Below are 17952 nucleotides of genomic sequence, written 5' to 3'. Positions count from 1 at the left end.
CAGGAATAATGGCCTCAAAATCAGTCAATATCATATTCAACCAACTTTGAATATATTTCTGTTGCGATATAACAGGCATGGCGAACCTTTTTGGGTTCGCGTGCCAAAAATCCTCCAAAAAAAAATAAATATTATATCTCGATTGTGTGGCGTGCCCAAGGAGTAAAAAAATTACGAAGATAGAAAAAATAAATAATTATTTTTTTTAAAACGATTGTCGTTTATCTTAGAAAACATTTGATAATTAATAAAATGAAATAAATTAATAATTCACGGGTTATTTAATCAAGATTTTCATTTTTAAGTTTCAAATTAAAAAATATTTTTGAACTTGGAAATCGTTCGCGTGCAATCCAAATTCTCAAGCGTGCCACCTCGGGCACGCGTGCCCTAGGTTCGCCATGCCTGCGATATAACAAACTGCATAAGTTAGATTTTGGCAAGAGTCCCATGTTGTTATAAGAATCCGTTCCAGGCTGCGAGCAAGTTATGTCAGAGCTTTCACAGGTCAGTGATGACTTTTTTGTTAGATTATTTTCATCTTTTTGCACATATACAATATATTTATTTATAAGAGTCAGTAAACAAAAACAAATATATGCTTAAAACAGGATTAAATTGAAACATATGTTTAAAATAAATAAAAAATCAAGGATACAAAAAATAAAACATGTATCAGGTTGCTCCATAAGTCTTTACATTTTTTTCTTAAATTTTCAAAAATGTGTAACTTTTTATAAATAAACAATAATTTCACTATTTTTTCGGTGTTTGTTAACAGTAGTCGTATTAATGATGCTATTTAGCAACAGGATATATTTTGTTTTAAGATTTTCAATCCTAAGTCAACAATGGCAGTAAAGATAAAATAATCTCAGTTAAGCTATATTATGCTTCATGAATTTCAACCCAATCATAATGCGACAATAGCAGTTAAAAACATTGTAATGCAATGGGCAGAAATGCCGTTAAAATTATAGTGTCAAAAGTGGTTCTAAGAATATTTTTCTGGGAATTTCGACATTGAATATCTACGTAAGGGCAGGTTGCTAGTGAGGATATCAGGGCTGCCATCAAAAAGGTTGTTAGTGAGGATATTAGGGCTAGCATAAAAGCATGTCCTAGATTAACGATACAGAAACTAACACAAAAGTTCAACATTTCGCCTACATTAGTTTACAGACATTTAAAAAAATAGTTACATAAATTAAATAATACATTATGTTTTATGAGTTCATAATGCAACAATAGCAGTTAAAAACATATGTAATGCAATGAGCAGGATGCTCAAATTTTGACATTAAATATTTACGCGGGTACAGGTAGTTCTTAGTGGTTGTTAGTGAGGTTATTAGGGCTGCCATCAAAGCAAGTCCAAGATTAACGTAACGGAAGTTACGTTAATCTTTAATCTCTAAATGTTAATCGTTAATCTCTGAAACGAATCTCAATACGGCAATAATTAATTATTCTAGAACATGAAGATTTATTTTTGAGTCGAATTGTTGCTGAAGATGAGAAGTGGATCCTTTATTTTAACAAGCAACGTAAAAGGCAGTAATTGAACAGCAATCAACCCCCAATTTCAACTTTGAGAACAGGATTACACCCCAATAAGATAATGTTTTGTATTTGGTGGGATATGAAGGGCACAATTCATTATGAGTTATTGGATTATAGGCAGACAATTACGACAGATATATAGTGTGCTCAGTTAATTATAGAAAGATAATTTTACACCAAGACAGCGCTCACATTCCTGTATCAATGAAGGCGATAGAAAAAAATTAATGGATTTACTAAGAAACTCATTTCTCACCCACCGCACTCTTCAGACATTGCTACAAACGACCATCAGCTATTTAGCAGTTTATAGGTGTATATTTATTGAAACGGATATAAAAAAACAGATTAAAAGATTAATTGCTTCCAAACTTGAATCATTTTTCGAATCAGATATAAAATTGATTAACATGTGGAAAATAATTGTAGAAAAAGATGGAGAATATATAATTTAGTAAAAGTATTACACGTTTTAATTTTTAACCCGCACCTTAAAAAACACAAAGACTTATGTTACAATCTGATATAACCATAAATATGTGATCATTTAATTTCAAACATTTGAAAACTATAGTCTATTTATTTTCAAGAGTCAGTGCGCAAGAACACTGTTTAACGCGTAATCAAAATGTGCTCTTAAATTTCTGCCTTGTGATTGGTCGTTCTCAATGAAACGATTGATCTTACGGCGAACGACCAATCACAGGGCAGAAATTTAAAAGCATGTTATGATTACGCGTTAAACAATGTTCTTGCGCACTGACTCTTGAAAATAAATAGACTATAGTTTTCAATAGAATTTCTGTTCATTTTTTTCCGGATAATTGGCTAATTTCGGGATAACTTTTTGGTTTTAAAAGCCCACTACGAATTTGGGGCAAAATTTATTATTGATGTTTGCAGAAGACATTTTTATGTTATAAAAATAAAGTGAAAGCAGTGATAGTATAGCAATCTTAGAATCCTGTGCTCTTACACGTACTGGTGCATCCCTCTCAGCGAACAACTAATCACAAGGCAAAAATTTAGTACATGATGATGTTATTTATTTATTAAAGTATTATTTATTGTTCACTAACTAGAAAACAAACAGACTAGGTGTTTTGGATGCACCGTTCGTGATATTGTGACATAAAATTGACCAAGAGAGAAGCATTCAATGCCTATAATATTGAGCTACTGTTATTTATGGTCACGTAAATTTTTATATCATAAGGTGAATTGGGAATTGAACCCTCTTTAAATATTAAGACAAATTACTAGAAAACAATAAGATTTTGGTATTAAATATATTTCAACCCATTTGCATCAATAACTCCTGCAAATATGCTTATAAATACAACAAACTGTGTTTCAATGCACAGCGTTGGTGGGTCCAAATTACTAAACAACATAGAGCTACCACCTTTTAACCAAGGATTTAATTAATTAAAAAAATCAACTGAATGACTGGTAGCTTTTTTTTGTCTTGTCAATTGAATGAAATGATATATATATACATAAAAAATAATGCAGGTGTCAGTATTAGGTGGTGGTGTCGAATGATAAAAAGCCGTAGATCCTTGCAGGTGTGAAAATCAAGCCTAGTTTATCAATTGTCATGAGAGTCCGTCGAATGGATGTCGGTTTGAGAATCTTCGTTAAGCAAGCTCGAGAGTGAGTTTGTGTCATAAGTGCCAAAGTGATTCTCATACGAGAGTAAGTTTGTCCCATCCTTTATACTGTTTTTTCGAGGAAGCTTGGCGATTGTAAAATGTTTTTTATAACCAATTGTGTTTTCTCTGCCTCCGATCTATTCTTTTTAATGTGACCATTTGTTTGATAATTACTAAGGATACATATAAGTTGTAGGTATCCTTAGTAATTATAAAACAATACTTATTCAATACGAAGCCATTAGTATATTTTCTAGATGTGTCTCAAAATGTATGAAAAAAGATTTAAAGAGTTTTTATGAAGAAACTTCCAAAAAAGGTAATTAAACTAACATATTTAATTAACAGTGTTTGCTTGAAAAGATATAGTCTGACCCGATGATAGGGAGCGGCTAAATTGTCACTTGAAAGTGTGTAATTTACTGTGATAACGTAATCGGTAGGAGTCATTTGAAAAACATATTTCCTTAAGTGATACGTTCTTGAATTAACCAGAGTGCACATAAAATTCTGTAAAAAAAGTTGAGTTGATCCAAAAATTCTCAGTAGAGCGTGTTATAAAACTTGTGGCGGCCTTTATCAGTGCGAAATGAAAAATATACAAGTTTCGTAAAATTAATGAACTTTTATATGAAGAAGAATAAGGAATGATACAATTAAAAGAACAATTCCTAGTATATTGATTGTATTTATAAAACAAATAAACTGGCTCACAACCAAATTGTAAAATACACAAATTAAATTATGTACAAATATCTAAAGCTCTTATATATGATTTTGATTCATAAATGCAACACTTCTATAACAAAAGCTTTTAGATTCATAGAATCAAACTTTTACACATTCACCAATTTACTTAGGTCCCAACATATCTTCGGGACGAACCCATTTGTCGAAGTCTTCTGAAGTTAGGTAGTTCAATTTTAAGGCAGCTTCTTTGAGAGTCGAACCGTCTTTATGAGCAGTCTTGGCAATCTTGGCCGACTAGAAAAATAAATAAAAATATTATTAATATCCAAATATAATTATTTTATAAATTTGGTATGATTAAAACCTTATCATATCCAATATGAGGATTCAGGGCCGTAACCAACATGAGCGACTCTCTCATGATCTTGGCGATGTTTTCTTCGTTAGCGACGATTCCATTGACACAATTGTCAGTGAACGCATTGCAACTGTCACCTGTTTATAATCATATATGAATTAATATCTGAGTCAGTTAGATATGTGATTTAATATTCATATATTGACCTAATAAGCGTATAGATCTAAGTACGTTTGCCACAATCATAGGTTTGAAGACGTTGAGTTCAAAGTGTCCGTTGGAGCCTCCGATTGTGCATGCTACGTGATTTCCCATGATTTGAGCGGCCACCATAGTGATTGCTTCGCATTGGGTTGGGTTTACTTTCCCGGGCATGATGGACGAGCCTGGTTCGTTTTCGGGTAAGCTTATTTCGCCGAGACCGCATCTTGGACCTGATGCTAAGAATCTGATATCGTTGGCGATCTTCATGATTGAGCAAGCTAAGACATTCAGAGATCCAGATACTTCAACCATAGCATCGTGGGAAGCGAGAGCTTCAAATTTATTCGGGGCCGTGATGAATGGTATATCTTAAAATTGAAATAGATCTAGTATAAATATCGATAGAAGAAAGCGCTTTCCTAAGATTGTACATACTTGTCAATTCTGATATTCTTTTAGCACACTTCTCAGCAAAGCCGATGCGAGTGTTAAGCCCAGTACCAACAGCAGTACCACCGAGCGCCAATTGATACAAACGAGGTAGAGTTGCATTCACTCTTTCAATGCCTAATTCAATTTGTCTGGTATAACCGCTGAATTCTTGTCCTAAAGTTAAAGGCACAGCATCTTGAGTGTGAGTTCTATAATGGAAGAATGATCATATCAAATTGGCTTATTAAAACAAATGAAAGTTCTATAATATATTTAGAAAACAAACCTTCCGATCTTGATAATTTTGCTAAAATCATTAGTTTTCTTATCGAGTGCAGTTTTCAGTTTATTTAAAGCAGGCAAGAGGAGATGATTGATTTCCATTGCAACGGCAATATGCATAGCAGTTGGGAAGGTATCATTTGAGCTTTGAGATTTGTTCACATGATCGTTAGGATGCACAGGTTTCTTTGAGCCGAGTTCTCCACCGAGAGTTTCAATTGCACGATTTGCAATTACCTTAATTAAATCATTTATATATAATACATTAATTTATATTATAATTATTATACATACCTCATTAGTGTTCATATTAGTTTGAGTTCCAGACCCCGTTTGCCAAATCACAAGAGGGAAATGATCAGCGTAGAGTTTACCGGATATGACATCATCAGCAGCAGTTGATATAGCTCGTGCTGATTCATATATTTAATATGTAAAAAATAATTTTAATACATACATATGTGATGTGTATATACAATAAGTAAATTGATACTCACCTACTTTTTCGTCCAACCCAAACTCAATATTAACTTCAGCGGCGGCTTTTTTGAGAATACCCATAGCTACAATAACAGGATACTAAAAATAAATTTATTTTTAATTTATGGTTATATTATATAAATACTGCAAGACAAAAACATGCTAAATTATATTAATGTAGTTTCACAATATTCAGACATTTAAATCTAAAAGTATTTTTTATAGTGGCTCTAAATCTTCTACAATATGAGCGTGTTCTTTTGAAAATACACACAAACTTTGTCTAGTAGATACTAGAACTAGTTTTTGATGAAAATGTCAGCTTCCATGTTCTTGCCTTCGGGTCTTCATATATAAGTTCTATATTAAATATATTTAATTTATAATTACCGGCATCCTTTCCGATTCGCCACCAATCGGAAAGTTCATGACGGATCTGAGCGTTTGGGCGCCATAATACTTGTCTGCTTCCACTTCCAGCTCTCCGAAGGTGTCGGACTCTTTCCTGATCTTTTTACCAGACTGAAACAAGAAGATTTTTTAATTAAAATATGTTTTCAAACAAGTAAGAGTAATACTATTATTATTATTATTAACTTTCCTGTTTGGCATTGATTAAATATATATACATATAGATATATAGAATTAATCCTTAGATTTCATGGATATGTGCGAAAACAACAACAGTGATTTTACAAACTTGTTAGCTGTTTAAAAATAGAGACATAGCTATACTTTTAAAGTATAGTTGATGATTTTTTGCAATAACTGGAACTGTTTTGTATATGCGTGCAAAACTTACAAAAATTTGTTATTAGTTCAACTACAAGATGATCACTTCTCCGTCGTTTTTGCACTAAGTCTTAGAAGCGATAAAACACCGCATGGGTACTATAAGGTTATTAGTAATTAATTATAAAATTTATTAATAATTAAATTCTATAAATAATATTTGAATTGTAGAAGTCTGATTTGATATAAAAATAATTGATTACATATAAAAATAATAATATTTTAAAATGATAAGTTAGTTCTTAAAATAATCTTAAGGTCATATAAATGTTATTCAACGAAAGTCATATATTTACCATATCCGCTTCTAAAAATTCACATATTTGTGTTAATCAAATCGAGTTTCAACTCAATTTTTTTATTTTGCGATAACACCGTCAACATATTTAAGCAATTATATAACGTTATTGATAAAGACCTGGTTTGGCGCTGCCATTTCGGTAACTTCTTATCAGTAGTCTGAGCTGAAATTGCGCTACAATAGGCGCATAAGTGTTCTTATAGAACACGTCCGGTCAGCAAAGGCAGATAATTTATAATGGAATCGAGTATAAGTAACAACATATATTGGCACTGAAACTGGTTTCCACTTGTGTGGAAATAAAAATACCACCATATGAGCTAGTGAACGAAGTGAACAACACGTGTGCAAATAATGTCACAAATGACTAAAAATCAACCAAGTAAAAAAAAAATCTGATTTATGAATGTAACATACATAAAAAGAATGAAGTAATGTGCAAAAGTTTACTATGCCCTTTTTGGTCTGAGTTTGCTTTTTTATTTATGGGTCTAATTTAACACATTTATTTTCAAAGGCATCGTTTAACCCATTTTAATCTCATGGGCTAATTCGGCATTTTACAGGTATATGTAAAAAAAAATCAGGGGTAAAAGGTCGGTCTGTGGATTTTTTTTAATTTTCTAATATTATTTTTCTTTTATTACTTATGTTAAGGCTATGGAGTCAGAGTTGTGGAATTTTAGGCATAGCCAGAGATTACCCGACTCGTAATAAATATATTGAGACGTGTCAAAGAACGGGTATAATTCAGAATTCTATGAGTTTCTAAAGGACATTTTCTTGGTAGAAGTATTATTTATATTTCGCTTGCATATAATAATGTTTGCTATTTCGAGTTACTTCTTCAGTCAAAAAAGCACTTCACATTTTATTATTTTGTTACAAGCTTTTTTAAATGCATTATTTATTAAAAAAATAACTATTCTCTCATTTATAAACCTTTAGTAAAATTGTATGTTTATTGAATCTTAGTTACCCCAGAAGTTTTAATTTATACCTCATTTGGAGTAATTTACTTTAATAGAGGTAATTTGTTGAAAATGAGTTTAAAATGATTTATAAAAACGAGAAAGTTGTATTAAGATATATTAGTAAGAATGGATATGAACAGATCATTTAAAATCTCTATTTGGGGAATGCGTTTTTTTTAACAGATATTTTACATTTCTTAAAAGTAGATATAAAATATCTATCAATATTTAAATAAGAAAAAGCTAGTATATAAATGAAACTATTATTGAAGGGGGTGGTTTTGCATTTGGTTAGGAATATTTATTTTCAAATTAAAAGAGCAATTAAGTCAGAATTGAGATAAACAAATCATTTAGAATCTTTCCTTGGGGAACGCGTTTAATTAGAAAAAAAATGTAATTTTAGCAAGACAATCCTTTACACAAGGAAACAAAATAATTAAAAATGTATAAACAAGAAAACGTTGGATTAAATAATATATAAATACAACTATTTTGAGAGGGGGAAGTTTTGCAATAGTAGGAATATATATTTGCACATAATAAGAGCAATTTAGTCAGTATAAAAATTATTAGGAATCTCACCACGAAGAACACGTTTAATTAGAAAAAAACATATATTTACAGAAAAACAATCTCTTGAACGAATATATAAAGTCTAAGTTAAGCCAATATTGGCAGAGGGTGTGAAGGGGAGTAAAATAAGCTGTTAAAAATGAGCAATACTGGAGTCGAATCCATAGTTTTCAGGGTCGCTGAGATAAATAGTTACACTTCGGAAAGCGTTAAATCTTCGACAGCATAGGGGGCGAGAAGGGGAGAAAAAACTAAAAAATAAAATGATTAACGTCGATTCAATAGTTAACAGTGAGATTAATATAAAAAAATGAATCTTAATATAAATAATATTGCAAAATTATGAATCAAACGAAAATTATTATTTTTTATTATTTTTGTATATAATTAAATGTCCAATTTCAAACGCAGTATTTCAATATCCGCGATTCAATCCTAATATATCTTTGCAAGAACAACCTGTCTATAACATCGTGGGCCAATCGGCCAATTCGGGTTGCTACGACGATAAGAAGAAACATTCGTATTCGATTGAAAGCGTTCGTACAAAAAAATGATAGTCGCAGGTAAATCGTATTATAAATAACAAAAATTAAATATATATTAACATAATTGCATATATTTAGGGGGTGAAGTAGTTTTAATTTAACTAAATAAAATTTACATGGAATGGATATAAAAGAAATCTTAGATTAACAATTAAAATTTTGATTACCGAAGACTTTTGCGGACTACTGATTTATTCGTATTATTTTTATAAATAAAAAATGTGCGGCAAAAAAATTATGATTCATTTTAATAAATATATTACATAATTATAAATTATTAGTATGATTATTAATATATTTATTTAATTTTGTATGAGAGCGTTCGCAAACGTGAGGCGCTGCGAAGATCTCGCTATATGGCAACCCTAGCATCTGTCAGATAAATAATTATTTATAAACCTTTTATTTATATAAACACAATATAAATAAATTAAGATTGAAGCAAAACTATGATTTAGATAGATATTTGCAGCACAGCTATACACACACAACAGTAAAAATAAACAAAACAATCGAATTATAAATGAAAATGTAGTAATATTGAATTAAAATTTTAATGAATACAAACGAAATATGGAAGTTGAGAATCTAATATGATATATGTGTATAAATGGTGTAAATGTGCTGTTTATTATTATTATGGAACATTTTGCACAGTATGTTATGCAATATAGGAATGCGATATTTACTGTAGCATGGCGGAGCTGAACGGCGAGATTTGAAGTCAGGTTCGAAGATTTCAAGAGCCGACGGCTCATCGAGCACAAGACGCGCGCAGATCCCAACATATCGAATATAAGCCTTCCGTATGTTTCTTCTCGGCCGCCGGGCGACGACAGGAGCCGCTCGTATTTTGGCCTTAAGCGTCGTCTCTCCGCCCAGCTGTTATTTTGGTGCGAAATTAAAGTATGTTTTAAAAATGTGTTATTATTTTTATAATTTATTTTAAATGCATCGGGATCGATTAAAAATAGCTGTAAATATTTTTTTTTTGTTGTAAAAAATGCGATTTTCGGGTTGATATTTGGGTCGTTTTGGGTTTATAGTTGTATTTTTGATTGTTTTTAACGTCGAGATTAAGTTTTATGGCAAAAAGGCTCGATCGGTTTCGATCGGCAGCGGCGCGGGCGTGGCGACTGCGCGTTCGCGATTCCCGCTCGGGGGCGCTCGGGTGGCGTCGCTCGTCGCCGCCGCCAGTCGCGCCGCAGCCGCCCGGGGATCCGCTCGGCGCTCGGCGCTCAGACGAAGTCGCCGCCGTCGCCGATCGGCGATCAGGGGAGAGAGAGGCGGGACGGAGGGACCCGCGGGACGGAGAGACACGACGCGACCGCCGCCCGCAGCGGTGAGTGTCCGGCCGAGAGGCTTCGGGGCGAGAGGGAGCCGGAGGGAGGCGGGGGTCGCCGACGCGCTCTCGCCGCCGATCGATCGCCCGCTGACGCATCCGTTTGACGTTTCAGGCCCGCTCGAGAACGACGGCATGCGCTCATGATCGCCGGCAGCCGCGGCCGCACACATGGCCCCGCCCGGGTAAGTGGCCCGCGCCCCCCCGCGTCCGCGGCGACTCGTTTCGGTGTAGCGCAAATGCGAAGGCTTTCGCGAAGGGGCAGCGGCAGGGGCAGGGGCGGGGAGCAGCGCTCGCTTCGGGGATGAGCCGGTCCGCGGGGGCGCGCGCTCTGCTGGCCGCGCTGCTGCTGCTGGCCGCGCAGCGCGGCGCCGCCCGCCCGCCGGAGGTCGTCAAGGTGTTCGATCGCTCCGCGAACGTCTCCGTCTTCAACCGCCTGGTGGTCGACAAGAACACGGGCCGCGTCTTCGTCGGCGCGGTCAACCGCCTGCATCAGCTGTCGCCGGACCTCGAGCAGGCGGCCGAAGTGGTCACGGGTCCCCTGCAGGACGCCTTCGAGTGCACGCTGCAGAACTGTCCGGAGCAGGCCGTGCGCCGCTTCACCGACAACGTCAACAAAGCGCTCGTCATCGATTACGCTAAGTCGAAGCTCATCAGCTGCGGCTCCGTCTACCAAGGGCTGTGCACCGTGCGCGACATGCACAACCTCACCGACGCCGAGGACGTGCGCGAGCCCGTCGTCGCCAACAACGCCACCGCCTCCACGGTGGCCTTCATCGCGCCCGGTCCGCCGCGCCCGCCCGAGACGCAGGTTATGTACGTCGGCGTCACCTTCACGGGCAACTCGCCCTACCGCTCCGAGGTGCCGGCCGTCTCCTCGCGCTCCCTCGAGCCCGGGAAGCGCACCTTCGCCATCGCGCACACCGCCGTCACCACGGGCACTCGCATGTTCGTCAACTCGCTCTCGCGCGAGCGCTACCCCATCACCTACGTGCACGGCTTCTCCTCCGAGGGCTTCAGCTACTTTCTCACCACGCAGCTCAAGAGCCTGCACCCCGTCTCGCCGAACGCGGACGCCTATCACAGTAAGCTGGTGCGCGTCTGCCACGAAGACGAGAACTACTACTCCTACACCGAGATCCCGGTCGCGTGCACCGGTCAGCGCGCCTACAACCTCGTCCAGGCCGCCTACGTCGGCAAGGCCGGCTCGCTGCTCGCCGGCGAGCTGGGCATCACCGCCCAGGACGACGTGCTCTTCGCCGTCTTCTCGCAGGGCGAGAATCACGCGTCGGGGGTCCCCGCCGAGCCCTCGGCTCTCTGCGTCTACTCGCTCAAGTCCATCCGTCGCAAGTTCATGCTCAACATCAAGACCTGCTTCAGCGGCAACGGCAGTCGCGGGCTGGACTTCATCTCGCCCAGCCCGCCCTGCATGCTCACCAAGCTGCAGACCATCGGTGAGGGCTTCTGCGGCCTCGACGTGAACACGCCCCTCGGCGGCGAGCAGCCCGTCGAGGCGGTGCCCGTGCTCGCCTTCGACTCGCGCCTCACCGCCGTCGCGGCCACCTCCACCGGCGACTACACGGTCGTCTTCGTCGGCACCGCGCGCGGCCATCTCGTTAAAGTCGTCGTCGAGAGCAGCAGCTCTGCTTTCGAGTACGGCGACGTCGCCGTCGACGAGGGCTCCCCCGTCAACAAGGATCTGCACTTCGACTCGCAGCTCATGCACCTCTACGTCATGACCGAGAAGAGAGTCTCCAAAGTCAAAGTGCAGGAGTGCAGCGTCTACGCCTCCTGTCTCGAGTGCCTCGGCGCCCGCGACCCCTACTGCGGCTGGTGCTCGCTCGAGAACAAGTGCAGTCTGCGCTCCGATTGCCAAGACGCCGCCAAAGACCCGCTCTACTGGATCTCCTACCGCAGCGGTCGCTGCACCACCATCACCAGCGTCAACCCCAAGGAGCTGCAGCGCACCACCGCGCGCACGCTCGAGCTCAGCATCGAAAACCTCCCCTTGCTGCAGGGCTCGCTCGTGTGCGCCTTCACCGCGCTCGACAAGACCCTCCTCACCAACGCCACTAAGCGCCCCTACGGCGTCAACTGCACCACTCCGAGGACCGACCTGCTGCCGCCCATACCCTCCGGTCAGCATCACTTCACGGCGAAGCTCTCCGTGCGCACCGCCGACGGGCCCGACTTCGTCGCCGCCAACTTCACATTCTTCGACTGCAACACCTACAGCTCCTGCACGCGCTGCGTGAGCTCGCTCTTCCCGTGCGACTGGTGCGTCGACGGCCACCGCTGCACGCACGACACCGCCGAAAACTGCCGCAACGACATCCTCGTGACGGGCGTGAGTCGCATCGGTCCCAGCTACCGCTCTGGACCCACCTTCTGCCCCACGATCAACGCCACGCAGGCCGGCTCCGACGAGATTCTCGTCCCTTCCGGACTCAAAAAGGCCATTCGCGTCAAAGTGCACATCATCGGCCAGTTCATAGTTCAGACTAGATTCGTGTGTCAGTTCAATATCGAGGGGCGCGTCACCAGCGTGAACGCGCAGCTGCTCGGAGACTTGATATATTGCGACCCGATGGAGTTCACGTACACGTCGCGCGATCCTAACGTCACCGCGTCGTTCGCGGTCATCTGGGGCGGCTCGAAACCGCTCGACAACCCGGATGACATCCACGTTCTCATATACCGCTGCAGGGAGATGGCCGACAACTGCGGCATGTGTCTCGCGCTCGCCGAGAAGTTCAACTGCGGATGGTGCGACAGCTCCGGCCGCTGCGAAGTCAAGGACCAGTGCGACAAGGGACAAGCCGTATGGCTCAACAGAACGCACACTTGCCCCAACCCAGAGATCCACTCCTTCAGGCCGCAGCTCGGCCCCTGGGAGGGCGGCACGAATATCACCATCGAGGGGATAAATCTCGGCCGCAACTTCTCCGATATCTACAACGGGGTGACGATCGCAGGAATTAACTGCCAGCCCGTCGAGCAGCTCTACGTAAAGACGAAGCGGATCGTGTGCACGGTCGACGGCCCGGGCATGCTCGAGCCCAGAGAGGGCCCGATCATCGTCCGCGTGGAGAACTACAGGGGCGAGTCGAAGCTGTACTACGCGTTCGTCAATCCGCAGATCGAATCCATCAGCCCTCGCTACGGCCCCAAATCGGGCGGCACCCAACTCAAAATCACCGGAAAGTACCTGAACGCCGGCAGCGACATCCAAGCTTTCGTAGACGACAAACCCTGCGTCATATTGAGCGCGGATAGCAACGAGGCCGTCTGCCGCACGAGTTATTCCACCTCGCTCAAGACCGGCAGGCTGCGCATGAAGTTCGACAAAGGCGAGCGCTCTTTCGGCAAGGAAGAGTTCGAATACGTCGACGACCCGATCATCGAGTACGTCGATTCGGGAGTCGCGACGCAGTCTAAGATGCCAAAAGGCATCCCCTCCGGCGGAATCAAGATACAAGTCGTCGGCAAGAATTTAGGCTCGATTCAGTTCCCGCAGATGTACGTGTATCACGATAATCAAATTTACATCGGCCACTGCGACGTGCTCTCCGCCAACGAGATGCTGTGCGACTCTCCGGCCGTCGAGATAGACGGCTCCGACTTGGACGCGGAGAGACCGAAGAAGCTAGAGTACGGCTTTCTCATGGACGACGTGATGAGCGTCAGAAATCTGTCGGCTAAGAGCAAAGATAACCATTTTATGCTGTATCCGGATCCGCATTATCAAAAATTCGACGAGGACGTGAAATATTACAAGTCAGATTATTTAACGATCAACGGTCAAAATTTGGACAGAGCGTGTCGGGAGAGGGACGTCGAAGTGACCATCGGGAGCAGTTTTTGCAACGTGACGTCGCTCTCTCGCCATCAGCTGACCTGCAGGCCGCCCTCGCCGGAGGAGCTCGGCGCGGACGATCAGAACCTTCCGGACGTGGTCGTGCGGGTGGGGCACAATTTGCGATTCGAGATAGGAAAACTGTCGTTCAACTCTCCCGCGGGGCTTCAGGGCCCGTTCAGCAAGCCCATAGTGACGGGCGTGATCGCCGGCGTCGTGATACTGATCCTCGTATTCGTCGTTTTTCTCGTCATGTACCGCAGAAAATCGACGGAGAACATTCGCGTGCTGAAGAACATGCAGGAGCAGATGGACATATTGGAGCTGAGGGTGGCCGCCGAGTGCAAGGAGGCGTTCGCCGAGCTGCAGACTGAGATGACGGACCTGACCGGCGACGTGACCGGCGGCATTCCGTTCCTGGATTATCGCACTTACGCGATGAAAATACTTTTTCCGAACATAGACGATCACGTAGTTCTGCAGTGGAACCGGCCGGAGCTTTTAAGCAAAGACAAAGGACTTCGCATGTTCGGTCAGTTGATCATGAACAAGACGTTCTTGCTGCTGTTCATCCGCACGCTGGAGAGCAACAGATACTTTTCGATGAGAGACCGCGTGAACGTGGCCTCTCTGATAATGGTTACGCTGCAGAGCAAGATGGAATATTGCACGGACGTGCTCAAGACGCTATTGGCCGAGCTGATAGAGAAGTGTATGGAAGGAAAGAGCCACCCCAAGCTGCTGTTGCGCCGGACGGAGAGCGTCGCCGAAAAGATGCTCAGCGCTTGGTTTACGTTTTTGCTGTATAAATTTTTGAAAGAGTGCGCCGGCGAGCCGCTGTACATGCTCTTCAGGTCGATGAAGGGACAAGTCGACAAGGGGCCCGTCGACGCGATCACGTCCGAGGCCCGGTACTCGCTCAGCGAAGAGAAGCTCATCAGGCAGTCGATCGACTTCAAGCCGATGTCAGTTTACGTTTCGATATCTCAGCAGACGGTGTTCGTCAGCGGGCTCGAGTCCAACACGGAGAACGTGCTCGTCAAAGTGCTCGACTGCGACACGATCAGTCAAGTGAAAGAGAAGTGCTTGGATCAGATATATAGAGCGACGCCGTACTCGCAGCGACCCAACAAGGACGACCTGGACTTGGAGTGGAGGACGGGGACGTGCGGGAGGTTAATCCTCTACGACGAAGACAGCACCACGAAGCTGGAGGGCGAGTGGAAGAAGCTCAACACGCTGCATCACTATCGCGTGCCCGACGGCGGCAGTCTGACTTTGGTCTCGAAGCAAAGCTCGATCTATAATCTGACGATGCTGTCGGAAAAGAACGAAAAATCGCACATGTACGAGACGCTGAACAGGAGCAAGTTCAGCTCCGCGAGTCCGCCGGCGAGCCCTCTCAAGTACGAGCACAACAGCGCGTTTAAATTTTGGCATCTGGTCAAGCATCACGATAACGACGCGCACAAGGAGGGCGACCGAGGCAACAAGATGGTCTCCGAGATTTATCTGACGAGGCTGCTGGCCACGAAGGGCACTCTGCAAAAGTTCGTCGACGATTTGTTCGAGACGATATTCAGCACGGCGCACCGGGGCTCCGCGCTGCCCTTGGCCATCAAGTATATGTTCGACTTTTTGGACGATCAGGCGCTTCAGCACGCCATCTCCGATCCGGAAGTCGTGCACACATGGAAGAGCAACAGTCTGCCGCTTCGATTTTGGGTGAATTTGATAAAAAATCCCAACTTCGTGTTCGACATTCACAAATCGAACACCGTGGACTCGTGCCTGTCGGTCATCGCGCAGACGTTCATGGACTCGTGCTCGACTTCGGACCACATACTCGGCAAGGACTCGCCTAGTTCTAAGCTGCTCTACGCGAAGGACATTCCCGTGTACAAAGAGTGGGTGGAGCGGTACTATTCCGATATCAAACTGATGCCGGCGATCTCCGATCAAGACATGAACGCGATGCTGGCCGAAGAGTCTCGCCTCCACACCAAGGAGTTCAACACGAACTGCGCTCTTCACGAGCTGTACACGTACGCCGTCAAGTACTCCGAACAGCTGATCGTAACGCTGGAGGAGGACGAGTTTTCGCAAAAGCAGCGTTTGGCCTACAAGCTGGAGCAAGTGCACAGCCTGATGGCACACGACTACGCCATGTGAGGCTCGCTCCGCCCCGGCGACCAATATTGCAATAATTAATTTTAATTTGGCGTACGACGCAAATTAAAGGGAAAGAAAGAAACGTTGTCTAGTATTATTAAATCGGTGTAGTATATATCTGTGTAAATAATAACTTACGCGTAAACTAAGTGACTCGAATATGATATAGGTGTGTGCCGCGGCGACATCGACTCTTTATATACAACATAATAATATATGATATATGTGTCTACGATTTATATATATATACCTATATGAATCATGTTTGTTGTGAAAACGCGCATATTCACGATAGTTTCATTTTCCTTTCGCGGTTCGCGGGTGCGCGCGGAAGCGGTGGGATCGCTTCTAGCCTAACAGAAAGCGGGAACTATTATCAGGGTATGTAAAATTTAGACAAGTATTCGCTAGATAGACAATTGAATTTCCCCCGGTTTATTCTGAAGACTGTCGTCCTGGAAAATACCCGTCGTGAATATGCCATATGATGTACCTTTAGCTTATTGCCAATTAATTAAAACATATCTGGCTGAACGAAAAAATTGAATTTATTTGTATATATACTAGATAGTGTACAGTCCTAAATAATTTATATGAATTGCGTTGATTTTTGATTGGAAAAATAAATATAAAATAAACCGATTTTATTAGTCTTTGACGGTCTATGTATGTAATAATATGTATGTATGTACTTCCTCCCTTTTGTATACTTTATCTATTTTTGTTCGAGAGAATATTTCTGTACGTATTATATATATATATAAACTCATATACATGTATGCTTTACAAGTGATCATAAGAAAAATGAACCTAGTTAGTGTTAACGGATTAAATGTCGTGAATTTATACTATGAATGAACTTGTATACTTTTTATCCGATTCGTTTTTATATATTTTTTTTGCCATTTTTACAGTTTTTGTAATTTGGTATATTATATATATATATTTATATTTATGACGATGATGACGATGAAGAAAATGTGTATCATATATTTTTTTTTACAATTGAATATCTCATCACACGAATTTGGTGTTTTTTAATCAGAAATAAATGTTTACAATAAAATAATTGAATGTAAATGTGTGTGCAAGTAATAAAGGAAAAAATAATACAAAAAAATCATAAAAAAACGTACGTTTGTAACAACTGAACCTCTCTGTGTGTACGCAGGATAACCGAGAGAATATATTCCATTAATAAATATTGTCAATTGTATAACATGCGACTTTTCATTCACGTAAACCATATACCCCCACCCCAGCGCCGTCCCCCGCCTCGCCGCACGCCGCCCCTCACTGAACCGATCACACACACAAACACATACACATGAACGCCATTTTTAAAATCATCCCTCGGGAGTTGTTTCTTAAACTATTTATAAATATGACAAGTGTGCAATGAAAAAGAAAGCCTTCGCATTATAATAATACTCTGAAAAGCTCACAAACAAAATGAATAACTAGAAAACGGGTCGCCAAGGGCCGGGTCGGTCGATTTTTAATTTTATTTATTATTATTATTATTATTGTTATTATTCTTTGTTTACTGCTGTGTTCGTGTCCTTTTTATATTTGCTGTATTTGATATGATTTATATTTTATCAGTGCGCGCGTACGCTCTCAAGCGTGCGCGCGCATGCGCATTTTCTAAAGTAAAAAAAATGTATTTTTTTCGATTGTCTTATCATCGAAAAGGCTTTCACTCTTTTCTACTTTATATTTTTTTT

General features: G+C 41.7%; 3 protein-coding genes across 4 annotated transcripts in view; 2 read left to right on the top strand and 1 right to left on the bottom strand.

Moving 5' to 3' along the window:
* Positions 1-3886: 3886 nt before the first annotated feature.
* On the bottom strand, positions 3887-9692 carry LOC148235322 (putative fumarate hydratase, mitochondrial). Of its 2 annotated transcripts, none has more exons than XM_088186291.1 (9): positions 9545-9692; positions 6055-6186; positions 5682-5763; positions 5479-5597; positions 5189-5421; positions 4906-5111; positions 4473-4838; positions 4273-4403; positions 3887-4202 (listed from the first exon to the last, which is right to left on the bottom strand). In XM_088186291.1, exons 1-9 carry the CDS (start codon positions 9641-9643, stop codon positions 4071-4073), a joined length of 1500 nt encoding a protein of 499 aa, XP_088042417.1. In that variant the 5' UTR covers positions 9644-9692; the 3' UTR covers positions 3887-4070. The 2 variants fall into 2 exon arrangements, with proteins under 2 accessions (XP_088042417.1, XP_088042419.1); XM_088186293.1 differs by lacking the exon at positions 9545-9692 and adding an exon at positions 6875-7098.
* Positions 9693-10126: 434 nt separating this feature from the next.
* The window catches only part of LOC148235317 (acyl-CoA:lysophosphatidylglycerol acyltransferase 1-like), a 466435-nt gene continuing 458609 nt past the window's right edge, over positions 10127-17952 (top strand). The window contains exons 1-2 of the mRNA XM_088186294.1: positions 10127-10197; positions 10313-10382. Of these exons, the coding sequence (XP_088042420.1) occupies positions 10369-10382 (14 nt within the window). The 5' untranslated portion in view covers positions 10127-10197; positions 10313-10368. The remainder of the gene's footprint in view (positions 10198-10312; positions 10383-17952) is intronic.
* On the top strand, positions 10376-16288 carry PlexA (plexin A). The gene has a single exon (XM_088186287.1). It carries the CDS (start codon positions 10502-10504, stop codon positions 16223-16225), a length of 5724 nt encoding a protein of 1907 aa, XP_088042413.1. The 5' UTR covers positions 10376-10501; the 3' UTR covers positions 16226-16288.

The sequence above is a fragment of the Plectrocnemia conspersa genome, unplaced genomic scaffold (genome assembly GCF_051122295.1).
Source record: "Plectrocnemia conspersa isolate PC_06_02 unplaced genomic scaffold, ASM5112229v1 ptg000005l, whole genome shotgun sequence".
Classification (NCBI taxonomy): domain Eukaryota; kingdom Metazoa; phylum Arthropoda; class Insecta; order Trichoptera; family Polycentropodidae; genus Plectrocnemia; species Plectrocnemia conspersa.
This window is presented reverse-complemented; position numbering and strand designations above follow the sequence as displayed.

What these genes read in the sequence shown, in the direction of transcription:
- LOC148235322 (XM_088186291.1), bottom strand. Translation starts at nt 9,643, where the DNA reads ATGTTGGGATCTGCGCGCGTCTTGTGCTCGATGAGCCGTCGGCTCTTG. An exon ending in AAGAATATCAGAATTGACAA is followed by an intron (nt 4,839 to 4,905) that starts GTATGTACAATC and finishes TTCAATTTTAAG; the next exon opens with ATATACCATTCATCACGGCC. An exon ending in TAGATCTATACGCTTATTAG is followed by an intron (nt 4,404 to 4,472) that starts GTCAATATATGA and finishes GATTATAAACAG; the next exon opens with GTGACAGTTGCAATGCGTTC.
- PlexA (XM_088186287.1), top strand. Translation starts at nt 10,502, where the DNA reads ATGAGCCGGTCCGCGGGGGCGCGCGCTCTGCTGGCCGCGCTGCTGCTG.